This window comes from Gadus chalcogrammus, chromosome 9, assembly GCF_026213295.1.
Source record: "Gadus chalcogrammus isolate NIFS_2021 chromosome 9, NIFS_Gcha_1.0, whole genome shotgun sequence".
NCBI classification, from domain to species: Eukaryota; Metazoa; Chordata; class Actinopteri; order Gadiformes; family Gadidae; genus Gadus; species Gadus chalcogrammus.
In genome coordinates this window covers 20,661,822-20,686,821 of record NC_079420.1, presented here as the reverse complement: position 1 = coordinate 20,686,821, position 25,000 = coordinate 20,661,822, and the positions used below count along the sequence as shown (strand labels likewise).

The window sequence follows — 25,000 nt, the reverse complement described above, 5'->3', positions numbered from 1 at the left end:
GCAGACGGAGTACATTCAGACAGAGGATAAATCATGGAGCTCACGTCCCGTCTTTCAGCTCAGTATCCTGCTCAACAGCTAAACACCATCTGCTGTCTTCTAGACCCAGGAGGAACCACGGGCATGTTCCTGCCCTCTGGACGGAGCCTGCTGGGCTGTGTTCTGCAACACACCATCATTACACAACCCTACTGTGTACACACACACATCTAGGTGTCAGCTATCAACCTGGTCTTCCTCTCTCAGTTGGCCAGGGTCCTGTTCAAATGCCAGCATGTTGCTAACTACTGTAGCCTTTAGGCCTTGTTTATCAGCATGGCCTTCCTCTTTGTCTGAGAGGAAGGCCATGCAGGAAGCTTGATACTGCTCGGGATCCACACCTTCAGTTGCTCAATAGTGAGAGAGACGCTATTCATTGAACTTGTTTATTCTTGCTTGTTTGTTTCTGCAATTACAGTGTATTACTTTTACACATTTCTGGCAAGTCATTCAATCTATTTATATTATGTATGTATGTGGACATGCATCACATAATTCAAATGTGTGTGTAGAAATGCTAAGGCCAACGTGTTAGGTCTCTGTGAAGATCTGCCCTGTATTGCGCACCATGAAGTAGCGGCTCTCATGACTCCTCTCCCCGCCCGTCCAAAGGTCTGGAGTCGTTGCGTGACAGCGCCCACTCCACGCCCGTGCGCTCCGTCTCCCACGGCGACTCCTTCATGACGCGCTCCCGGAGCCAGGCGGCCGACGTGGGCGGGAGCACCTCCATCATCTCGGATGAGGCCTACAGCCCGTCGGACAGCGTGCTGCCCACGCCCGTGGCCGAGCACCGCAGCGTGGAGCACGCGGCGGCGGCGGCGGCGGCGGCCAACGGGGCGTCCGGCAGCATCCAGGAGGAGAAGGAGTCTGAGGCCGGCACCCCCACGGCCGGGGAGCCCGGCGGGGGGGAGGTGGACGGCGGCGGCCGGGCGACGCCGCGGGCGGGCGCGCCGCTCAGCGAGGTGGAGCAGGCCAACAAGTTTGTGCTGAGCGTGCTGCGCCTGCTGCTGGTGACCGTGGGCCTGCTGTTCGCGCTGCTGCTGCTGCTCATCGTGCTCACCGAGTCCGACCTGGACGTGGCCTTCCTCAGCGACATCCGGCAGACGCCCGAGTTCGAACAGTTCCACTCTGAGTACTTCTGCCCGCTGCGGCGGTGGTTCGCCTGCCGGCTGCGCTGGGCGGGCGGCCTTCTCATCGAGGAGGAGCGCGCGGGGGCGGAGGAGGAGGGCGCCCCCGCCGAGTGAGAGGAGGCCGAGACGCGGTCGTCGTCGTTGCGTGGCGGTGGTTTCGAGAGAAGACGACGCGGGGGACTTGGCGGGGGGTGGAGCGGCGGAGGGGCGGCACCCTGAATGAGGCTGAATGAACGCTGCTTCTGTCATCCTCCCCCCGGGGGCCTCAGACACCCCAGAGTTCTCCCAGGAGCCGCGGCCACCCGGAGCGCTCTCCTGTCCGGCCTCTTGTTGCCCAGCTACACCCCCTTTTGTTGTCCCTCCTGTGAAGCACGGATACATTTCTGCTTCTTTCTTTTCTTTTCTTTTCTTATTCAGGTCATTTCAGGTATTTATTTTTTCAAATAATAGAAATGAAAAAATATGAAACTGGATTCAGAAGTACTGAGATCATTTAAATAGTTCCTTATTTTTGAGGAACGAGCGAGTTGTGTTATTTATTGTTTTGAGGGGGATCGACACGAGTGCTGAGAGGTGATGGGGGGGGGGGAGGGCGCTCCAGGTCATCATCATTACAAGGGAAGATTTTAGTTTGTTTCAAAAGTTGTAGTCAGAAAGAACACTGACTGGCTTCAGGGTACCATCTGTGCGGACGAAGGCCTGTAAGGGTCAAATGCTCGGCTGGAGTCTGCACAGCAGCATGAAGCCAGGGTGAAAACCACTTGCCTTTTCTTTTTCAAGACGTTGATAACTAACGACGGTTTGGGATTTTTTTTGATTGTTTCAGGACGGTTTCAACTGAAGTATTAATACACAGCGTACAAATAAGTGAGAGAGAGAGAGACTCGATTTGTATTTCTAAAGTTTTTAATTAAAAGTGTAGTGTAAGAGGTGATTAAGCAGAGGTGTTTAAGCCGGTCTCACAGGTATTGAAGGTCAGTCTCTTTTGAAGACCAACTGGCATAAAAATTTGTCAAGTTAGTTGTGCAATGTCCTCATCGTTTACTTTTATTCTTTACTCTGAAAACTCTAAATTCTCTTGAGTTGTGCTACTTTTCAAAACAGAATGATTCAACTTTGAATTTGGTTTTTATGCAGAATTCAGATTTATTTTGTTTTCATATCAAACTTGCTTTTAGGATTCTGTATCATATAATTATTGTTAGGGTAAGAATAATTATGTACTTTTGTACAAATTAGTTTATTTCATAATATATACTTACAGGTTTCCCATGTATATTTTAACAGAAGTTATTTTGTTATGAAAGATTAAATTATACCTTTTGTAGCGCTGTGTTTCAAGTGAGGTCAAAAGCGACAGGAACTTACAGGATCTATAGTAAAAGGGACGCGTTCAGAAAGCTTCTATCCAGATCCACACAATCCCATCACACCTGGCTCTCCACCAGCAACGAAGCAGCTTTCACACAGTATGCACAACCTTTCCTCATCAATAACAGCCCATTTGTTTTGAAGGATATCCAGTCTGGATAATGTGAGGGACATGTCATTGCAGCTCCCAGGTTTTGTACATTTTCAATATCTCAAATGTACCATATGAAATTGTACATTTACGCTTGTGTACATTTTGCGTTTGTTTTAGATTCGACTATGCAGACTTCTCTGCCTCATGTTCAGCTCACAGGAGCAATAATTCTGAAATCCCTGCTGAATTCTGGGTAATATCAACATTTTCTACTGTGTTTCTACTTTCTGTACCAGGTGCTGGTGCTATGTTTAGGAGTGTGTAAGGTAACGCTTTATATATAAAGCGTTACTATGCGCTTCATATATAAAGCTTTACCGTGTGTTATAGTGTCAGTACGTAGGACTGGACAAAACGTTAAGGCGGTCATATGGGCTAAAAGAGAAAGAATAATTGGATCAGATTGAGAAAGTAGGAAAAGGGAAGGAAGGAAAACAATGGAACGTCAGTGGATTTTATTACAGTAGATCCAGTGACTAGCCTCCTTATTTGAAGGTATAAAAGAATCTTAGAAAGGGAACTTGAGCACTTGGTGATTTGAATGAACTGGGCTCCCATGTTGAAGCCTCATTGATGAACCCTATGAAGCAGCCCACCGTCTACAACCTGTCCCCCTAGTGGTTGGTGGCGGCCCCTTCCTAGTAAAGAGCCAGTGTTGTGTGTTTATCAAACCACATAGGGCTGTGTAGGCCTACCTTTAGGCGGTTTCTGAGTCATATCTCACCTGAGCCCAGGTAGACAGGGTTAAGGAGAAGCACCACTAGTTTAATGCATCAACAGTTGGATTACATTGCTAGTATAGTCTTCAAGATAGTCATTGGGAGAGGATCATATTCAACATAGTCATTGGGAGTGTTTTTAACAGGGTGTATGAAGTAAGAAGCATAGTTTGTATGTATGTGTCAAATACGTCTAGGGAGGAATTTCAGCAGTGGGGTTTCAATACGAGGGGTTTGACAACATTCTCTCACAGACATTTTACAGCACAACGGAGACCAAACAGTATAGTCCTTAGTGGTCCTTTCTCATGCATCTCTTAGCATTATGTAGCTTTCACCAATAGGTAATAGTATTCAACAAGCAATAATCAGTGGAACTGTCAACAGCAATGAAAATGACAAAGTACAAAAATCTAACATTGAATGTTTGATATTGAACTACAAGCCTATTTTGATTTGCTTTTATTTGTACAAAACCTGTAACAGAACACATAACATCTGTGAACCAGACCTACATTGGAAATGCAATCAAGCTATTTTGTCACTGTCATTTGTGACGTGAAATAGATTCAAATCGTTTTCTTATTTTTACATGTCTTGTTTTGATGCTTCCCTGGCTTCAGCGTGCGTTTGCTTAAATATCACTGAAAGTGGCGAAGATGAAACCTAACAAATTGTACAATTTGGAAATCTTGCCCAATTTAACAGAAAAAAATAAGAATGAATCTTTCTACTAGTTTGTGTCTCCCTTTTGCATTGTTTAATGAGCAGACACATGTTTGGCTATACACTGTTTATTGACTAAAGTGATCAGTGCAGGTATGTTCCATGTGATAAAGCTTAGTTCTTACTCCTTTGTTTCAGGTTTCTGTCATGTTTACCTTATTGAGCCAACAATAGGCTGAATATAGGTAGGGGAGTCCATGCTTGAACAAGGTGCATCCAATACAATTTAAAAGTTTGTTTCAAAAGGTCCAGCTACTTGAAATCCCTTAGTATTCATACTAAGTATTCTTAGTATACATACATATGTAGTCTTCAACATCTGCTAAGGAAGCAACCATTAACACATCTCTCTGATAGTACACTTTATAGAATGCTTTAAAATGACTGGATTGGCTGGATTACGACCAATCATCTGGGCTGAACTTTGATATTAGACATATCAGATGTAAATTGATTACTTTAATTATGCAGAGGGCATGTGAACACTCTTATAGTTACCCTTCCTACAACCCATCAAACCTGGTAAAACAGTTCCAAGATTGATTGACTGTGCAGACAGGCGTATGCATGCAGTATATGCATCATACACATCTGTAGGTTGCATTTAATAAACCCTGATTTTCTGTCCTAGGGATGGAGTTGCTTTTGATTTATTGAATATATATACACAATATATATATATATATATATATATATATACACACATCCATGTGCCAAATCGAGTTCATGTGCAGTCCGATCCATTCCAGTCCCATGTTTATACAGTAACCCTTCTCTAGAAGTCAGTATACATTTATTTGTCTAATAGTTCCTTGTAACTGGTGCCATTACAGCTACCCTAACTTGAAATAAACATAGAAAAATATGTACCGAGTTCTCCTGTGTTCTGTAGTTCCAAGATTAACTCCTCTCATGCTTGCATGTTTAATAGCAAAGCGATACTGACACCTAGTGGAAAAACACAAACATTGCAAGACATAATATTCCAGACTAATATATTTAGCATCACAAATGTGAAAAATACTTTATTTTAAAAGAAATACAGTGAACAAAGACATGAGGTGCGAACGCAGCTCCATTAATAAAAAACAGGCGTAGAACAAAACGAACAATATATTAAGACAAATGAAACCCGGTTAGTCTGGGGAGTGTTCAGGAGTTGGAGTAGTTGGGTTTGAGGAAGGGCCGCCGGTTGGTCTGCGGGGTGGGGATGGCCATGAAGCCCGGCCTCCGTCCGGAGCCAGCGTCGGCCGGGGAGCCCCTCCCGCGCCCTGCCGACTGGCCTTTGGACGGCCACGACTTATTGCCGCCGTTGCCACGACTACACCGAAACACAAATCCAACACGAAAATTAGACACACTTTAAAAGGAAACGCAGGAGGAGATACGCTGTGCCACGTGGGAGAGGCGACCCGTACGCACCCGCTGGAGTCCTTGTTGGCGCGGCCCTTCTTCTTCTTGGCCAGCATGTGGAAAGGGCTCTTCTTCCTCTTCTGCCCCCGGCTCACCTGGTTGCCGAAGTAGCTGGACTGGTGGGTGTTCTCGTCACCCTGACGATCGCGCGACATGTCTATCCACCCGCCGGCGGCCTCGGCGGTCTCCTCCGGCGCGTCAACTACAGGGGGGGGGGACAGGGTTAGCTGGACACGCCCCAGACCCTCGGCCAACGCACCGGCCTCCCGCGTCACTCACCGGGCGCCTGCCACTTGGAGTACTTCTGCAGCAGCTCGATGACCTCGGCGCCGTATTTCTCCAGCTTGTCCTCCGTCACGCCGTCGATCTGGAGGAGGACCTCCGCCTCGGAGGACATGGTCTCTGTGGGTCAGAGGACAGCGCCGCGGGTCAGAGGACCCCAACGAACACAGGCACGGCGTGATCCCGAGGGATGTGACGGGACTGACAAACAAACATTATTCCATAGACGTGACACGTCGCGTCAAGCTTGACTGGATACTTGAAAAGTACCCAAAAGGTTAGGGACCTGCTTTATGTTTTACAGCTTCCTTTGATTTCCTCTCTCTCAGACACACACACTTTACTTACTGGCTATCTTTTTGAGTGTGACGGTGGAGAAGATGTTGAAGTAGTGGATTCCGAACACCTTGCCCAGCTTCTTGCACAGGTCGGTGAGCTCCTGGAGACACTTCTGGCTCATCGCATCCCTCTCGGACACGTTTGTGGTCACGGACGCCTTGTTCTTCATGATGCTGGAGGCGCTCTCCGTCTCGTAGAACTCCACCTGAGGAGGGGTGGGGGGGGGGGGGGGGGTTACACTCACACAAACACACCGGTGGTCTCCGTCCTCCCATCAGGCTGAGAGGTGCTAATCTCTACCTGAGCGTGTCCAGACATGATGTTGACGGCCTTGGGCCCGGCGGAGATGTAGGCCACGGCCTGGCCGTGGTTGGTGATGTAGAGGTCCTCCACCAGCGCGTTGTCCAGGACTAGCTTCTTGAAGAGCCGGTCGGCGTTGTGCCTGGAGTAGGCCGCTCCGATGCCGAACATCCCCGTCTGCACCTTGGCCGTTTTGGACCCTGGCGGACAACAGTTCAGGGAGACTCAAGGGGCGAGTTCCTCAGTGAAACACCCAACGCTCATTGGCCATTGATTCTCAATGTGGACGTTGCCATTTATCTTTAGATATATATTATATTATATATTATATTTAGATATTTAGCAGAGGTATCTATCCAACCGACTGGCTGTGAATGTGTTAGAGATGCATGTTGAGCAGGTAAGGGTTTGACTAGAGGGAGGCTGTGCTTACATCCCTACCTTTAAGGACCCAACATCCCAGCCACTACTATGACGTCTATGCTGCCCACATGTGTTAGTTTTATTGCAAGACATGCACTGGTAAATCCCAGGCAGTATGTGGTTCTTACCCAGGAAGATGTCCACCAGCATGTTCAGAGTCAGCCTGGTCTGCTGCCCTGTCCGGCCAAACCTCGCCCCCACCTTCTCACAGGTATCCTGGACGAACCTCAAGATCTTCTGGGCGTCCTCCGAGACATTTCTCACCTTGTATTGCTGTGGCACACAGAGGAGAACAACCTTAGATATTCAGTATGCACACAGACATACCGGTTGGGTACAAGACTTCAAATTAGAAGTTGACTTACGTTGGGCCTTGCACAGTTGTCACATATGACCTTTGGGTGGTCCTTACAGAAGCTGGCATTGAACTTGATCTCACCAAAGTAGGCAAGCAGCTGGACTCTTCTGCACTCCAACAGGTTCTCGCAGAAATTAACCATGCTGTGTAGGTTGTTGAAATGCGTTGTCTTGGCATGTTTGTTCCCTTCCTTATCCACTGTTCAAAGCAAAAATACACATGAATATCATGACGAAAAATGAATGCCAAGACCAAGGACAAGGGTGCTATGAATTCAAAAGGGAGACTAAGATATTTGAAGTGAATAACGAATGAGGGCCCATGGGGCCAGACGCACGCATGATGAGTCTCTTGAGGCGGACCACGTCGCTGTAGGAGTAGAACAGGATGCAGTGGGACACCTCCCCGTCCCTGCCCGCGCGCCCAGACTCCTGGTAGTAGCCCTCCACCGACTTGGGCAGACTGGCGTGGATCACGTAGCGCACGTCCGGCTTGTCGATGCCCATGCCAAAGGCTATGGTGGCACAGATGACCTGCCGACACGGTACTGTTTAGTCATCTGGCTGGCTCTCTACGTACAGCGCAGTTCAGAGCACAACACTAGGGTGTTGGACTCCCAGCCAAAAGGTGATGAACCCAAATGTCTGCAATGCAGCAACTGTACACATCCTTGGATTAGATACCTCTCCCATACTCAAACTATCCTAACACCATCTGTGTTCATTGAATACTTAATAAAACATGATGATGTACATGTTGGTGCCATGCGCTACAAGACGAGCTGGACAGGAGGTATTGGATGCAAACCAAATGCACTGTGCCACTATGCTCCTGACATTTTGCGTAGTAAAGTCCAAAGATAAACGCCGCTACCTGGCAGCCGTCCTGGTTGATCCACTTGGTCTGCACGTACTCCCGGTCTCCGTCATTGATCCCTGCGTGATACGACAGGGCCTGCAAGCCTGCCGTTTGCAGGCTTTCTGCCATGGAGTCACAGTCGCTACGGGAGAGGCAGTACACTATGCCCGAGTCACCTGCAATACGTTAAGCAAGGCAGAGATGGAGAAGTATCAGCAGGAGAGAGAAGCAGCATGGAGGAGGGAGGTGGAGCCTCTTTGTATCAATATGGTAAATTCAGAATGTTGGTTATTTTAAACTTCTTATCCGGGTTGAGGAAGGGCCGAGAAGCGGTAGGAACATGTGGCCAGCCTTACGCGGGTAGTGCTTCTTGATCCAGGTGATGCAGTCATCGGCCACATTCCTGGGTTTCTTGGGCAGCACGACGTACTTCAGGTTGGTTCGGTTGAAGCTCATGGTGAACCTGCAATCAGGTCAATCCTAAATATGAGGCTGTTGTCAAACAACTAAACAACAGTTAAACAATAGGCGGGAAGGTTGTGCCGCCGTGGCCGTAGCGGGCGCTGGAACACCTACACCTGGGGCTTGGACATCTGCAGCTGGTTGAGGATGTCCTTCTGGACGCGCGGCGTGGCCGTGGCCGTCAGAGCCATGATGGGCACCCCCGGGAACTTCTGCCGCAGCTCGTGCAACTTCTTGTAGTCCGGCCGGAAGTCGTGGCCCCACTGATGAGCAGACAACGGCACATGGTTTACCCTGTTTGCTCGAATAGAAGGCCTGAACCCCATCGTGTTACTACTAGTACCACCACCTAGTGTAGGGGGGGGGTGTTCGTACACACCTGACTGACGCAGTGGGCCTCGTCGATGACAAACCGTGCAAGGAGGTTTCTCTCAAACAGATTCTGCAGGGCGCTGATCAGCCGGTTACTGGCACTCACCTAGAGCGAGCGCCACAGGGTCAACACTCTCGTCATACATAGATACCACTGGAGCCAATCAGAAGCAGGGCTCGTCTCCATTGACCAGGCGCTCTCTACCTTCTCAGGGGTGACGTAGAGCAGTTTGATGATGGGATCCTTCTTGGACATCTGCTGGTAGATGCTCGACGCTTCACCTTCACTTTTTGACCCCGAGAGACTTGTGGCTGGAATCTGAACAGAAAGACCCCCCAACCCCAAGAAGAGATAATGATTATAATCATTTTCATAATCACTTATATGAAATATGAATGAGATGAGACACACAGAGTCTGGTGGGCATCCTGAAGAGACTCTTGTTTCTAGAAAAGATGTTCTGTGCCAACAGTATGGACTAATATTCCTTGTACAATCAAATTATTCTGTCAAGGTCTAGACAACCTAATGGTTAGAGAATGTTGTGAAAGGAATGGACAGGGGTATCCCCCAAGGTTAGAGGGTAAGGGAGGCGAAGTTAGAGGATGAGGGAAACTGGGTGAAAGGTTTGCCACCGATACGTGGCAAACCAAGTTGTGTTTGAAGAACATGAGCATAACTAAAATAACAGGAGTTATTTATGAGCAAGGTTTGATAACAACCTTGGCTTGGAACTTATGGGAGGAATCACAGAGCAGGACTCTAAAAACTGTTTGCCAAAGCTGATAAAACATGCTTGGCTCTTGTATTACTTATTGTTTAAGTAAAAAATTAAAGTAATTAAACTTTATACTTCGGGTTTCTGATCCCTTTACTTGTGAAGAGTACAAGTCCTCCTTCCACAACACTTTTTCTAACTGAAGTGCATCAACACTATTCCCCCGCTTTCATCCCGCAGAGCAAGTCTTGTATGGGCCCCACTTACATCGAGTGTAGTGAGCTTCTGGATCTGGTCCACGATGAGGGACTTGAGCGGGGAGATCACCACACTGACGCCAGGAGACACGCAGGCAGGGAGCTGGTAACAGAGGCTTTTACCACCACCTGATCCACAGAAAGGTCATATATAAGAGAGCTGCCTGTCATTGGGTCTCCACTGGTCACTCTGTGTATGTACCGGATCATGCAGAGTCTGTGGTACCCACCGGTGGGCATCAGAATGAAGGCATCCTCCCGCAACACTGTGGCGTTAATTGCCTCCAGTTGATTGAACCGGAACTGATGAAGACCGAAGCGCTTGTGGAAGACCTTCATCATCTCCTGCGAGTGGGGAAAGCCGAAGCCTCTCAAGCGGTCGTGCGCAGGGTTTCGGTAAGTGGGCTCTGCAAGACGCAAGGGATAATTAGTCAAAGGGGTCAAATCATCATCAAATTGAGATGGTGAGGGGTTGTAATAACCTGGGGAGATTATGGTGGGCTTTGGTGCAGAGACTGGCGTCGCTGGAAGTCTTTGTGTTGAAGAGTAGACCGGTTTGGCCACAGCGGTAGAACTTCCCATGGAGGAACTCTGGGGTTCGCCAAAGTAATCCGGGATATCCATTTCATCAAAATCATCGATGTCAAAGTCGTCCACGAAGCCATCCTTGGGGTCGGTGTAGGCGGCTCTCGGGGTTGTCCCCATGGTGATACTGCTACACCTTTTCACATCAGTGGCTGGACTCTTGGGGGAGAAGAAGAGATCCGAACTGTCCAGTTGTGCATTTTTGTTTTTAGGAACGTAAGGGGATTGGTTGGAGGGGCTATCAATAAGGGAATCGCTAATACTTTGGCTTCCAAATGTCCTCCTATTGCCTTCTGGGAACTTGGTCCTAGCAGGAACGCTGCGCGAATCAGGAATACAAGGAGACTGAAAAGTGTTGATATAGCAGTCTGAGTCGTCAAATAGAGCATCATCACGTGAGTCATTGGAGACGATGGAAGATCTCTTGAAGGGAATCGGCCTCTGGGGGATTGGCGTTGTGCTGGGAGTGACACAAGCATAAGTCTGTTTCTTCACGCTGGGCTCCACCATGACAGTACTGTCCGGCTGTTGCCGACTGAAGGGAGCGTTGTTTCCAATTGCAATAATCCTCTTTCTAAAAGAGAAAGGAAATTACATGACACACACACACACACACTGACATTAAATCACTTCAGCGCCATTACACAAACTGCGCCTCATTTTCAAATGCACATACCTGAGAGCCCGGTTGAAGAGAAGCTCCGTTCCACCGGACAGGCCTATCAGTTCATGCTCTGGGATACAGTCCACCAGTTTGCAAATGGTCTGCATTATGCTAAAGAGTTCCTCCTCTTTCTCTGTATCTAGAAGAAAGACCGATAATTAGTTCCTGCAGACCTACTTTTGGTTACTTTGAGTAACATTGACAGGTAAAAGCGTACCTCTTGTTTCTGTCAGTTGGGATTTAGAAACTGTAGGCAGTATTGTGGAAGACTCTTTTGGATTTGCAGGGCTGTGTTGGATTTCAGAATCAGCTCTCAGTCTGTTTAAAAAACAAATGATTGTCAGAACGATGCCAGGACAACTGACCATTTACCAACTTGCTTCAGCTTTAAATACCTGAAACAATCTCAAAGCCAGCTTGGACATCAACAATATGCCCTTCGTTTTATATATTCATAATCAACAAATTAGTCATCTGGATGATAACTACTAAACGGGCTATGCTTCTTTAACTCACTCAGTTTAGCAAGTTAAAAAAGTTTGACATTTAACCTCTTAAGCTCCAGCCAATTTGTAATTGTCTAATTTGTCTTATTAATATGCTTGGTGTTGGAGTTGCAGTTGTGTTTGGTGTGTGCAAAAAATTACTTATATGTACTTGTAGCAGAGTTTCTCATGTTTAATTTGATATGGCTATTTCTACATAATAAGGGCAGTGTTGTATGCCTTTTGCTGTGAGAGTGATCATGGTCTTCCCAAATCTGGGGAACCTCGAGTTTAAGAGGTTAAGTTAAAATATAATAAAGTTAAAATACAATAAATAAGATATTTATTTTCCTCATGGATATCCATAACTTCAGAATCTATTCTGCAATATGACATGGCACTGTGTTAAAGAAATTCACAAAATGTCAACAAACAAAGCTCATAGCTTGAAATCTTATGTGAATATTAAATTGTAAGTGTTCTTGGTAAATATAACCCATTTACAAATGATGGATTTCTCAAAAATTATAATATTATAACAATGAACCTTTTCTCTATGGCAGAGTTTTGGCAGCTCTTCTCCTCAGGGACAGGCGACGGAGGAATGAAGTCATTGTCAGGTTCAGACTCATCACCAAGGCTCCATCTGGTCTGATCTTCTGCATGAACAATAATAACAACACACAACAGGTTCTGCTTTAACATCATTTTGTCGTGGAATGTGATCCATCATAAACATAAAGCATAAACAGTCAGTCCCGTGCGATTATGCGATCGCATAATTCAACGCATAATCAACCAAAGTCTGCATATTCATGCGGGGGCTGCATTTTTTCAAATATGCCGCACTTTCACCGCATAAATTGCAGATTTCCGGGAAAAATATGCGGGGCTTGCATGATTTCATAATCCCCGCATTTTCGTTGCAAAAAAGTCACATATATCGTAGCAGAAAGTTGAAAAATGTTGTTTTTACTTCACACAAGAGCAGCCATTTCCCCCTGTTGCCATTTTTTCACAAGTTCCTGCAATTTCATTGCATATTTTAAGAAAACGTTCCGCATAATGAAGGATTTTTGGCCGCAACAAACACAAAAAACACAGCTGATAGGATAATAATTACCCGTCACTTCTTGTACAGGTGTGACCCCTGCTGCATCCTCTTCATCATCACTCAGAACAGGTGTGCGCCCAGTTTTGGGTCGTCTTTGTGGCATTTTGACTGGCGAATCCTCCGGCCCCCAAAGGTCCGGGCTGTTAGTCTCCCTTAGCTCGTTGTGCTTTGGACTCGTTTTGGTTCTGTCTCCGTTTGCTGCAGTGATGATGCTACATTCTGCATCATTGTGGCTTGTTTTCTTAAGTTCATCGTTTTTATTGGAACATTTCTTATCAGTCCTACCTGAAGTTTCTAGACTGCTTTTCACTTTGACAGGGGTTTCGAAGTCATTAAAATCATCCCAGTCGTCTTCTGGGAATACAAAAGATGCTGCTAGGTCGACTTGATTGCTGCTGTTGCCGGAGGAAGGCTTGTCTTGAGGGGTGTCAGGGATGACTTGAGTGACCGTGGAGGGTAGCTTTCTCGCGGTGATGTTGGGAGAATCCACCTTCGTTTTAGTGTTTACTGCGAAGAAGCTGTTGATATTTGGATTCGATATCTCTGGCTTGTTTGGAATGGTCGGGGAAGTAATATTGACACTTCTTTTTGTCAAAACATTAGACTGAAGTAACTTGAAAGGGACATCCACTTTCGTTGTGCCTGAAATAGATTTCTTTTTAAAAGAAAAAGACCTGTGAAAAGATGGACCACTATGAGTTGAGATTATAGATATCGTCATCACCTCATTAAACCACACAAATATACATTGTACACTGCAATGGACCTTTAGACAGAAGGATAAGCAGTGCTAGGAGTAACAACATTCTTTCCCGAAACCCTATTATGCAACATGACAGAAGAGTCATGTCTGGAGGCATGGGCTGGTCAGCAACATATGACTCACCAGCTGTGGTCGCATATATAATGTAACATAATAACATAGCATATTTAACATGGCATACTGTGGCATGTTATTGGCTACCATAACAACAACTCGAGTCGAAACATTGTGGCTATATCCCCCGTTTCGACACTGTGACACGTTGAAGGACTAACTTGGTGACTAAGGTACTCACCCAGCTTTAGGTTTGGCCAGCGACAGCTTGCTCTGAGCAGTGTTGCAGTGCCTGGCGAGCTGCTCCTGCAGGTTGTTCTGAGGGAGACTGGCCATTGTTGCGATGTTTCTCCAGCTCAGAGAGCTAACTCTTGTGGCATTACTGTGTCCTGAATGTTCAAGGTCCAGTTAGACGACTACTTCCGCTTTAATAACATGAGGGATTCACCGCGAAAGAAAGTATTTTTACAAGTAAGCTGTAACCGTATTTTGCTGTTGCTCCTTCATCATTTGTTGGGTCGTATTTTTACTTCCGTCCGATTTTCCGCGTAAAAGGTTCACGTGATTCATATTTTGCGCCATGGGAGAGGATCATGGGAGATGTAGTTTTAAGACCAGAACTGTAGTCCCCAATGTATGGTAAATAGACGAGCCTACAAGCTCTGACAGTATTCTGGCGAAAACAAGAATGTACAAATATAGAAAATAAATACCTTACTTATTTGTGCTTTCCCTTGGTGTTCTTTTTCATCCCATTCCCATTTTTTTGTCTTAAACAATCAATGCAATGCATTTTGCTGCTCTACAATTATATATAATTGGGACAATTTCCACTATTCCACACTCTTGTCCTACCTCCTTCACTTTTTAAAATAATAGAATATGATGCCTTCAGAATAATAGTGGTATGCTGAGACGATTGAGGAAAATGACATTACAATAGGCAACAGCCAATTACAAATAACCTCAGATCATACCACATGGAAGGTATGTTACTCCATTATATACACAGGCCTATGGTTAACTGTAATTGTAACTACAAATAACTAAACTACAAAAACACTTGAGACAAAATGCCCCTGAGAATGGATTTATTTGTGGTAACCAGGAAACTATTTTTTATGTTTGTGTATATATATATATATATATATATATATATATATATATATATATATATACACACACACACACACACACACACACATATATATATATATATATATATATATAATTTATTATTCAAAATTGAATATAGCTGGTAAGCTCTGGGCATAAGGATTGAAATATAATTTTCATATTACGTAGTATTGCTAACAGCAAAGATGTTTATTTATATACTTTGTGAATGTGAGTTGATGTGCTTGGAGTATGTGTTTTTTAAGTGTTTACATGATGAGAGCGTATAGTTCACTTTAATATTGTGTCTGTAAAGGTTTTGCATGCCGCCAGATGAGCGTCAATATTCTGTACAAAAAATGAGTAAAATGACATACAGATATTCACAGAATAAGCACTACATTACTATATTCCTGCTGAAGGGTGATCATAGACAGGATTACAGTATCAGTGGAAAACACTTTAAATTCATGTCATAACTGGTGGTTTCAGGGTAACACGACTGTAGCAGTATTAATTCAAGCTTGAGATACAATATATCTTCATATATCTTCAACTGTTCCACACTGAGAAATATGCAGGGGTTGCAGGTACAAAATGTAAAGCACAATTCTGTATCTTGAGTAAAATACAAAATACTCCCATTTTTTCATATAAAGAGAGGTCCCTCTTTTTACTACAAAAATAGTGTTTTAATGCTGCAGGCAGAAATCATTCGCATATAATATTGTTAAACAAAAATACATTTAACAGAGTGATATACAGTCATGTTCCACAAATACGGGAATGACACAAAAAGAAAACAGATTGTCTTTATTATAAAAGAGCAACAACCTTTTTCTCTAAACCACCAAACCTGATGTATTGCCATTGGACTACTTTCATTTCATTCTTTCTTTCCTCCTTTCTTTCTTTCTTTCTTTCTTTCTTTCTTTCTTTCTTTCTTTCTTTCTTTCTTTCTTTCTTTCTTTCTTTCTTTCTTTCTTTCTTTCTTTCTTTCTTTCTTTCTTTCTTTCTTTCTTTCTTTCTTTCTTTCTTTCTTTCTTTCTATCTTTCTCTCTTGGACGAGGGTTTGTTCATTAGCTGTGAGTTTATTTTTCAAATGATAAGATATGTTCATAAGGAGGATGAAAACACCTTGGATGGCCCTTTTAAAATAGAAGTAAATGACAGAGGACGTGTGGCAGTAACATATAGGGGGAGGGGAGATGGGAGGATAATCGTGAGTTAAATATTGCTCTGTCAGAGTAAATGTGAGTGACTTAATATCATTGTAAACATTTCACAACAACACTTAACATCTTAACCCGATGGGATGAGGTTGAAGGTTGAGGGTTTCTGCTTTAAAAACATTATACATATATAATATCATGCTAACATGTTGTGTGTATAGCAGTAGAGTCTGCTTGTTCCCTTTACAAACCATAAACACAAATAAGAGCCTTTGTTATTATTGCCTATTTGAAGTACAGACCCTATCGAGGGTTATGTCAGATTATTATTCATAAATTAATCTAGATGGAGAGGAGTTAATTTAATCTGACACCAGGTATAACTGTATGATAAAAAAATAATAGTGGGTTTTCATGTACTGATATAAATACCCCTTTATTTTGGTTTTGGAATAGTAAGAATAACTATGCTTGAAATATATTGTCGCCAACTCCCATTGTGAAATTCTCTGTGCTGCTTTACCTGATTTTATACAGTTATATTTTATAATGCTACATTAGTTGCAGAGTTACTGAATCATCGTTAAACATCAAGCATAGATAACAACCACTCACAAACACAGAATTCAGTTAGCATAAGTATTCAGAGTGCAAATTTGACAAGGTATGAAACAATGCAGAATAATGTCATTGGTCACTAGGCTGTACAAAGGGAGTGACCTCTGTTATTATGCCTCCGAACAAACAAACTCAACGTACAAAACATACCGTTTGTTAATGAGTCAAAACAATTCCAAACATATTTTTTTATACCGAGGAGCAAATATTTAGATTTTTAGACATATACATCTTTACAAAAGTTAGTGTTTACATGTGTTGATGTTAACTTTATTAACAAGGAAAATAATGTAATCAGTTGGACACTTTGGGCTCGATTCTGAGTGAGGCTTCATACATACTCTCTTCATCCAGCACAGTGCTCTTGTCCAGCAAATACTCTGTTGCCTACATGATAACAAAAGATAACATAAAGACATATCCGGCATACGATGAATTCTGCATAGTGTCACAAAATAAGAGGACAAGCCGGACAACATCACAAAAACTGACCTGGACACTTGTGTGTTGTAACTATTATGTACACATGCATCGAGACATCTGCGTTATGATTCCTACATCTACTCTCTACTTGCTTTTAAGAAACGTATTCATGCAGCATTAACATTTTGACTGCATACTTAGATTTTTCTTTGCCTAATTGTAAGTCGATTCTGATAAAAGTGTCTGCTCAAAATGTCTACATGTAAATGTAAATTTAATTCACCTTTGGTTGATGATCGATCTTGTATGCCGTTTGCTGAAACTGTCGGATTTCTCTGATGATGTGGGAAATCTGAGAAGCAAGCAAAGCAGTTGTTCTTACCCCAAACCAAATCTCTAGCATTTCAATAAGTCCAGTTGAAGGCAGCAGCCAGCACGGTTCCGGATGGATGCTCACCATTCTCATCTTGGAGAAGTTGACCAGGCTGTCCTCTGTGTAGTTGGGCGTGCCCTCTTCGATGAAGGCCAGGTCCGTGAGGTACATCCCCAGGTACGGCACACAGGGGGGGTCGCAGCTTCACGAAGAAGGTAGAATGAATACAGACTGAATTCTATGACACCCGGTTCGCTTTATTGATTCGGTTTGGTGGGGATTCAACATGATCAGTGGACCGGAATTCTTACTTTTTCAAAGCCTCCCGCAGGTTTTTGAACCTCCCCTCGGACGAAACCAGCTTCTGGAGCTTGTCAATCACAGCCTTTGTCTAAAGGAATAAGTTGAATAAGTTGATAGTCGAGAGTTCATTCAGATCACACATTCACTTGTTCAGCATTCACTGTCCCAATATGAGTTGTTTATTGCTCCCGGAAGGGACTAAGGCTATTTGGCTATCCCTTTTGAAGATATATCCGTTTGTGATATGGTGAGACATGTAGGGTCCAATTTCAAAACCTTTGAAAATGTGTCAGTTGCAGTTTGCACCCATTTGAATGAAAGCCTCCATATACAGTACCTGCTTGGAGACCTTGAGCCAGGTCTTCTTGAGCCTGAAGACAGAGCTGCGGTTCAGGGAGGAAGTGATCTCCAGGACTGCGTTGTAGTTGTGCAGACAGCGGCAGATGTCGGCCACCGCCACCCACTTCTCTATCACTGCGACCCGCGTCACCACGTCCTCGCAGAGCAGGATCTCCGTGGCGATCAGGTTGCTTGTCTTCCAACACCAACAGATACGTGACACATTCAACGCACTAGCCGAATACTAATAATCATCATCATCATCGACATCACCGCCGTTATCTTTGCCATAGTCATCATAATCATCAACATCATCATAAGCGTCATCTCCTTCATTATTATAACCATAAAGACGATACCATTGGTGAAAATAACTCACATCATTGAAGTGCTTTGTCGTTTTCATGATGTATGGCGTCTTCTCATTTTTGTCGTTCTTCATCCATCCCTGTCCGAAGAATTCTCTAAAAAGAGCAGGAGTGAAAACAAGCCAAGTAGCTGAATGTGGTTGGCTCCAAGTATGGGTGACAGGCATATAGAGGCGTGATTGGCTGCAGAAGGGCTGACTCACTCGTAGGGGATGACCTTGAAGACCAGGTGGTCCAGTAGTGTGAGCTGCTCTGCTATCTCCAGGGCTGAGAGGTTCTCAAAGGGCTCGGCCTTTCCTCCTTCTGCCTGTCAACGCACCGCATGACACACGTCACTTCAACCATCTTCTACTCTGAGCACCGCCTGGCTCACGGTGTAAATGATGATGACTTTAAACCTGTTTATGTGACTCACCAGCCGTATCACCTCTTCCAGGCTGATCTGATTATCGCCTGGTTCTTCCTGGGACAGAGTTCTGTCACGCAGTGAAAGGGGGCGGGGAACACGGTGAGTCACATGTTGAATCGTATTACAAAATGCTTGAAGGATCCTCATTATGTTATTTGGTTGTATTGATATATCAATACTATTGATACCTGATGATGTTCGCAGCAGCTTTTCTTTCCTGGGTCAACAGCTCTGGGTCGTGGATCACTTCCTCTAGGAATGTAATGACCTTACACTTTAATTCATTGTTGTTCTCAAAGTCCTGGAGGATTAAAGATGCAGGCACAGAAACCAACATTCAGCATTTCATTTTTTTTTTACAGCAGAAATTATAGAAATATTACTGTGATATTAATATAGAAAAGGTTTGTACTGATCTCGAAAAATATATTGCTGTTCCATTTTTGTTCACTGCACTAACTAACAAACAAATCATAAACAATTGAAGACAAACATGAATAGTTCTGGATAGTACAAGCGTAATGACTGGGGATGACCGAGACAGTTACCGGACAATGCTTGGACACCCAGTGCCTCAGGACATTCAGCACTCTGTTTGTGGCGGCTCTTCTGATCACAAACTCCTTGTCACCGTTACGTTGGTCTGTCGGGAAGCCTTTCAACAACAAATGTAACATTAAACCCCTAGAATATATGTATTCCTATACGCATATTTCATTTTCATGTGCTGTCGGTTCTTAGAAAGGCTCTAGAAAAGTCCAAGCTATTAATATTATTCTGATTGTCATGTTGGGTATTGTGTATTTATATGTGGGTGCGTGTGTCTTTGTGTGTGTTTGTGTGTGTATGTTTGTGTTTAAGTGTGTGTGTGTCTGTGTGTTTTTGAAAGTGTGTGTGTGTTCTGAGAGTGTTTGTTTGTGTGAGAGATGGATTGTGTGTGAGAGAGTGAGTATGTGTGAGTACGTGTTTGTGTGTATGCGTACGTGAATTTGAGTGAATGCGCGCACGCGTGTGTGTTTGTGTGTGTGTTTGTGCATGCGTGCGTCTTTGTGTATGAATATGTGCGTGTGTGTTTGCGTTTGTTTGTGCACGCGTGCGTGGATGCGTGCTTGCGTGTAAGCGTGGAAGCTTGTGAGCATATTCTCATGCTTGTTTTGGGGGGTCCGCCAGGTAGCTGACCTGTGCTGGCGATGGACATGCGGCGGTACTTCTCCTTGGTGGGTGTGCCCTCGTTAGCCCCCGCCGTGGCGATGGCGAAGGCGGAGGCCGCGGACAGGGCGCTGCGGTTGCTGTCCAGCTCCCGGCACGAGGACATGACCGTGCCGTTGTTGTACGAGAACAGAGAGAACTCTGGAAGGCGGACCACAGCACACACGTCACGATTCACTGAGATATGTTCGTTCTTGGCATCAGATAAATATATATTTGAACATCTTCCGCCTCGCTTTGCAAACCTAAATCCTCCTGCCACTTTCCTGGCGACAACACGATCAACACGATCAGCACACCAAGGCAGAATGTGTAAGCAATGCCAAAATGTGAAATTCTGATTTGAAAGACTATGATTATCAATGATACTTATCGTTGTGATTTATGTATGTGTTTCATTTGCAAGTCATCGGGCCAATGCGTCGAAGAGCTGGCTCTTCCCTCATGGCTCCAGCAGTAGGTGCTATAGCCTTACTTTGCTGTCTCCGTACAGCACTGTTGTTATGAGAGCCTTATTCAAGATGGTTGATGCTAAATATAGCTACCAAATAGCAGCATAACAGAGGAATCAACAGATCCTCTGCAGTCTGCTGTGCACACACTCTGAGAGCACAGAGGAGCTCATGAGAAACTAAAAATAGGTGCCCCGTGTGAGGCGCTAAGTGATCTACATGTCTGGGCAATTCAGACAAATACACGGCAATAGTTCTGTGTTGAAATCGACTCAATGGCTTTGTAAATCACTGATCATTTAAAGGAAAGCAAATCTATAGGGGACACTCAATGTATCTCCCAATGGAGTTTCCATTACTAACTATAACATGCCAAACAAAGACTGGATCATTTACAGAAAAAAAGGTACAATACCATTTTTAGATGTTCCATTACTAGGAGGGTGCACAAAGTCATTTCAAAGTAAATATAATTATTTATGGAATTCTTCTTGAAACATCTTGGTGCAGAATGATAAAGCGCATTCATAAGGTCACATCTCTAAAGTGCCTTTTCTATTAAAATATCATGCATATATATTATTTTTGTTATTATTATTATTATTATTAATATGTTATTAGTGTGTGTGTGTGTGTGTGTGTGTGTTTGTTTGTTGGTGTGTGTGTGTGTGTGTGTGTGTGTGTGTGTGTGTGTGTGTGTGTGCGTGCGTGCGTGCGTGCGTGCGTGCGTGCGTGCGTGCGCGCGCGCGCGTGTGTGTGTATGCGTACTGGCATGTGTGCTGCTGAAACAGGGACAGGACGAACAGTGTCCATTGTCTGGAGGGGGACCCACCTGAGGAGTTCTTTCCCCGGACGTTCTTGGGGGTGGTGGGCGACTTGACGGGGGACGTCTCCGGCTCGCCCTCGTCACTCTGGTGCTGCTCCGTGTCAGTCTCCTCCCGTACGGACAGATCTGCGTGGTCAGACCCAATCAGTGAACTCCATATCAACGCTGTCTATGACCCGGCGTCACACCGCTTCATACAATGTAGCTCGTGTCACGTTGCATGATCGTCTCCCGTGCTTTAACTCATCGTGATCGAGGTCCTCCTGTTCCCAGGCCTGTGCCCATCGCTTCCCTCTGATATCACGATACTCACGCTGTCTGAATGGTCTGATAGCTCAGGGTGACCGACTGCACTTCTGGAATCTGATTCTGAATGTAATAACGATAATACTACATCATCTCTATATAAAATGGACTGCATTTAAATAGCGCTTTCCAAACCAGTGGCCACTCAAAGCTCCTCACAATATTGATTTGCATCAACAATTTCAAACAGCCATGGCGTTGTCAGCCATGCAAGACGACAGCCAGCTAGTCAGGAGCAGTTAACAGGGACACCTCGACACTCAGCAAGGAGGAGCTGGGGATCGAACTAGCAACCTTCCGTTCATCAACCCGTCAACCCGCTCAACCGCCTCAGCCACGGGCCTTTCCTAAATACACAAAGACACGCTCGTTGCCTTTACCGCGTCTCCCCCCCCCCCCCCCCCCACCCAGGAGCGGGGCTCCACACGGGCGTACCTGTCTTGGCCACCGGGGCGTCCTCTGCCTTTTCCGCCTTGCCGTCGGCGCCCTCGTCGGGGGTCTTGCCGGAGCCCCCGCCGGACACGTAGAGCTTGTTGATGTCCAGGGAGGTCTTGCTGAAGGGCGACATGGTGGAGTACATGCTGGCGTAGCCGTTGGAGGGGCTGCAGCTCAGGGCGGCCAGGTCCAGCGCCTTGCCCCCCGTGATGATGGGGATGTTGAGGGACAGCTTGCGCCGGCGGTTGGGGGAGGAGGAGCTCTTGGTCATGGCCAGCGGCGGCGGCGAGGAGAACTTGCGGCTGGCTCGGGGGGACTTGGGGGGCTCTCCGTACAGCAGCTTGTTGTTCTGACTGCTGGCGAAGAACAGCTCCAGGGACCTGCGTGAGAGGAGAGACACACCACCTGGATGTAGCCTTAGAAGTGCACGCTCTGATAGTCATACTGGTAATGATGATGCTATAATAAAAACACAAATCATAATTCATCGTTGGACAAGACACCTCATAAAAGTCCCACATCACAAATGGCACAAGCAATTTGTGTCCAACAATCGTATTTATATAGCGTATTACAAGTCACCAAAACACTATGTCAGTATGTCTGTATCTGTATGTGTGTGTGGGGGCGGGGGGGGATGTAACCCTCCATCCCCTACCAGTGGAGGAGCCACCAGCTACATGTCACGGCCCCCTCCCCTCCTCCCTGAAGCCCTGCTGAACATACAATGCGGTGTAAATAATTCATCCTGCGCTGTAGTGCTACAGCGCGGCGTGCTACAGCGCGGCGTGCTACAGCGAGCAGCGCCCGGCCGCCGCCCGGCCTCTCAGAGCAGCAGACTGCGGCGCTGCGCGGCCGCGGCCCCTCACTGCCGCCCCCCTGCCGACCTCACCGCACCCACAAATAGACGGGCGAGCGCCAGCACCGGCGCCAGGCCGCCTCTGGCACAGCCCAGGAGAGAGGAGGGGGCTCGCAGCGACACGGCCCCCGCAGGAGAGCAGGCTGTGGGCCTGGGGGGCTCCCTGTGTAGGCCGCCTCTCACCGCTCTGTCTCTGGCTCTCTACCGCTCTCTCTCTCTCTCTGTCTCTAGCTCTCTACCGCTCTCTCTCTCTCTCTCTCTCTCTCTCTCTCTCTCTCTCTCTCTCTCTCTCTCTCTCTCTCTCTCTCTCTCTCTCTCTCTCTCTCTCTCTCTCTCTCTCTCTCTCTCTCTCTCTCTCGGCGTGTGGAGGCGGGCTGTGGTTAGGCACGGCAAATCAACACACTACAGAATCGATATTCCACTCCGAGGATCACTTTGCAGGGAAGAGGAGAATGAATGAGAGAGAGAGAGAGAGAGAGAGAGAGAGAGAGAGAGAGAGAGAGAGAGAGAGAGAGAGAGGGGAGAGAGAGAGAGAGAGAGGGTGGGAGAGAGAGAGAGAGAGAGAGGGTGGGAGATGGGGGAGTCAGGCAGGGGGGTCTCAGCTCTCCCAATAGAGCTGAGACACCGCGCAGAAGATGGGAGAGCCTGCGTCCAATTACTGCCTTCTCCCACTGACCATAAACACACACGCACACACGCACACACACGCACACGCATATGCACCGGTGACTGTGACCCCATCCATCACCAGCATCACCTTCACCATCACCCCTGCCACCCACACACACACTGGGCCGCAGGTCCAGCTGGATGCTGCGGATGCAGGCAGAGCAGAGGAGGAAGTCCCTGGATGATTCCATTGATTAGCTGATTGATTCATTCGATTGGTTCTCTTTCTTTCCTATTGGTTGTGTGCATGCTCTTTACATCAGCTTTGGTGGTCAAGAATCTATTTCCGAGAATAATTGTCACCTGAGGTGAGACACCTCACCTCGTACTGGAGGTCTTCACCTTTGTACTGCAGATTTACCACATGCATCTGTAGAAGAATGCATAGATGCTATCTAATGGCTTCTTCAGCTAATTCAGCAAAGAAACAACTCCTGTTAGAACCAGTGCTATGAAGGAGTTGCAGAGTGGAGTGACAGGTGGATTATATAATATTTTTACTTGAACAAATGCTTCGGTGCCACTGGGGTTACATGAGATTTGAGATCAATTAACCATCTGCAGCATCCAGCTGTAATACCGACCTGCGGTGGTGGGAGTATCCAATATGCCTTTCATTGATTAACACTTAGACCCTAGTGGACGTACTGCTACTTGTTAGTAATCCTATACATATGCGGCATACACACACACACACACACACACACACACACACACACACACACACACACACACACACACACACACACACACACACACACACACACACACACACACACACACACACATAAACAAAAACAATCCCAATACCAAAATACACAGTGTATTCACACATACACATTTGTGTGTGTGTGTGTGTGTGTGTATGCTAGTGTGCTTTTGTGTGCATGTCTGTGTGTGCGTATGTGTGTGCGTATGTGTTTGTGTGTGTGTGTGTGTGTGTGCGCGTGTGTGTGTGTGTGTGTGTGTGTGTGTGTGTGTGTGTGTGTGTGTGTGTGTGTGTGTGTGTGTGTGTGTGTGTGTGTGTGTGTGTGTTTGTGTGTATATATGTGGCTTGGTCTGTGAACGTTACTGTGAATATGAATGTGTGTGTTTATGTGTCTATGACTGAGACTGTAAATGTGTGTGTGTGTGTGTGTGTGTTTATGTGTGTGCGACTGTGAATGTGTGTTTATGTGTGTGTGGCTGCGACTGTGAATGTGTGTGTTTATGTGTGTGTGGCTGCGACTGTGAATGTGTGTGTTTATGTGTGTGTGACTGCGACTGTGAATGTGTGTGTTTATGTGTGTGTGACTGCGACTGTGAATGTGTGTCCATGTGTGTATGAGTGTGAACGTGTTAGGGTGGTTGGGCCCCCACCCACCGAGCGGGGATGGCGCTGATGGGCTTCTTGTAGATGGTGATGAGCTTGTCCAGCACCACGTCGGCGCCGGTGAACACGCGGTAGGAGTGCAGGAAGGTGTTGAGGAAGTCGATGGAGAGGAAGCGCAGGTCGGTGAGACGCTCCAGCAGACGCTCAACGCTGGCGTAGCGGAT

The 25,000-nt window shown here is 45.8% G+C and overlaps 3 protein-coding genes across 8 annotated transcripts in view; 1 reads left to right on the top strand and 2 right to left on the bottom strand.

Annotated features, from left to right (window-relative positions):
- LOC130388758 (FERM domain-containing protein 5) overlaps nucleotides 1-4,834 on the top strand; it is a 48,162-nt gene extending 43,328 nt beyond the window's left edge. Inside the window, exon 14 of the mRNA XM_056598267.1 lies at nucleotides 652-4,834. Within this exon, the coding sequence (XP_056454242.1) occupies nucleotides 652-1,283 (632 nt within the window). The 3' untranslated portion in view covers nucleotides 1,284-4,834. The remainder of the gene's footprint in view (nucleotides 1-651) is intronic.
- A 144-nt stretch (nucleotides 4,835-4,978) lies between these two features.
- Nucleotides 4,979-14,214, bottom strand: blm (BLM RecQ like helicase). Of its 2 annotated transcripts, none has more exons than XM_056598260.1 (21): nucleotides 13,829-14,214; nucleotides 12,780-13,444; nucleotides 12,204-12,312; nucleotides 11,389-11,489; nucleotides 11,184-11,310; nucleotides 10,405-11,081; nucleotides 10,153-10,329; nucleotides 9,933-10,051; nucleotides 9,152-9,265; nucleotides 8,954-9,052; nucleotides 8,689-8,837; nucleotides 8,469-8,575; nucleotides 8,128-8,288; nucleotides 7,592-7,787; nucleotides 7,262-7,452; nucleotides 7,025-7,169; nucleotides 6,474-6,673; nucleotides 6,183-6,378; nucleotides 5,832-5,954; nucleotides 5,562-5,754; nucleotides 4,979-5,460 (listed from the first exon to the last, which is right to left on the bottom strand). In XM_056598260.1, exons 1-21 carry the CDS (start codon nucleotides 13,921-13,923, stop codon nucleotides 5,292-5,294), a joined length of 4,113 nt encoding a protein of 1,370 aa, XP_056454235.1. In that variant the 5' UTR covers nucleotides 13,924-14,214; the 3' UTR covers nucleotides 4,979-5,291. The 2 variants fall into 2 exon arrangements, with proteins under 2 accessions (XP_056454235.1, XP_056454234.1); XM_056598259.1 differs by having other exon boundaries at nucleotides 12,204-12,315; nucleotides 13,829-14,213.
- A 1,289-nt stretch (nucleotides 14,215-15,503) lies between these two features.
- rasgrf1 (Ras protein specific guanine nucleotide releasing factor 1) overlaps nucleotides 15,504-25,000 on the bottom strand; it is a 21,480-nt gene continuing 11,983 nt past the window's right edge. For 2 of the 5 annotated variants that reach the window (XM_056598261.1, XM_056598265.1), the window contains exons 14-27: nucleotides 24,828-25,000; nucleotides 21,937-22,316; nucleotides 21,202-21,321; nucleotides 19,888-20,058; nucleotides 19,257-19,363; nucleotides 18,897-19,009; nucleotides 18,715-18,775; nucleotides 18,503-18,606; nucleotides 18,311-18,395; nucleotides 17,930-18,127; nucleotides 17,601-17,680; nucleotides 17,374-17,491; nucleotides 17,200-17,268; nucleotides 15,504-16,880 (exon numbers count right to left, since the gene is read on the bottom strand). The exon at nucleotides 24,828-25,000 is cut by the window's right edge and continues 76 nt beyond it. In XM_056598261.1, coding sequence (XP_056454236.1) covers nucleotides 16,788-16,880; nucleotides 17,200-17,268; nucleotides 17,374-17,491; nucleotides 17,601-17,680; nucleotides 17,930-18,127; nucleotides 18,311-18,395; nucleotides 18,503-18,606; nucleotides 18,715-18,775; nucleotides 18,897-19,009; nucleotides 19,257-19,363; nucleotides 19,888-20,058; nucleotides 21,202-21,321; nucleotides 21,937-22,316; nucleotides 24,828-25,000 — 1,872 coding nt within the window. In that variant the 3' untranslated portion in view covers nucleotides 15,504-16,787. Of the gene's footprint in view, nucleotides 16,881-17,199; nucleotides 17,269-17,373; nucleotides 17,492-17,600; nucleotides 17,681-17,929; nucleotides 18,128-18,310; nucleotides 18,396-18,502; nucleotides 18,607-18,714; nucleotides 18,776-18,896; nucleotides 19,010-19,256; nucleotides 19,364-19,887; nucleotides 20,059-21,201; nucleotides 21,365-21,936; nucleotides 22,317-23,781; nucleotides 23,787-24,823 lie in introns of all 5 variants that reach the window. The other 3 variants (XM_056598262.1, XM_056598266.1, XM_056598264.1) reach the window with 3 other exon arrangements.

Excerpts from the sequence above, each read along its gene's own strand:
- blm (XM_056598259.1), bottom strand. The coding sequence starts at position 13,923 with ATGGCCAGTCTCCCTCAGAACAACCTGCAGGAGCAGCTCGCCAGGCAC. Across the intron at positions 11,082-11,183 it reads CTCTTCAACCGGGCTCTCAG|AAAGAGGATTATTGCAATTG; the intron begins GTATGTGCATTT and ends TTTCTCTTTTAG. Across the intron at positions 7,788-8,127 it reads TCAACCAGGACGGCTGCCAG|GTCATCTGTGCCACCATAGC; the intron begins GTAGCGGCGTTT and ends CCGTGTCGGCAG.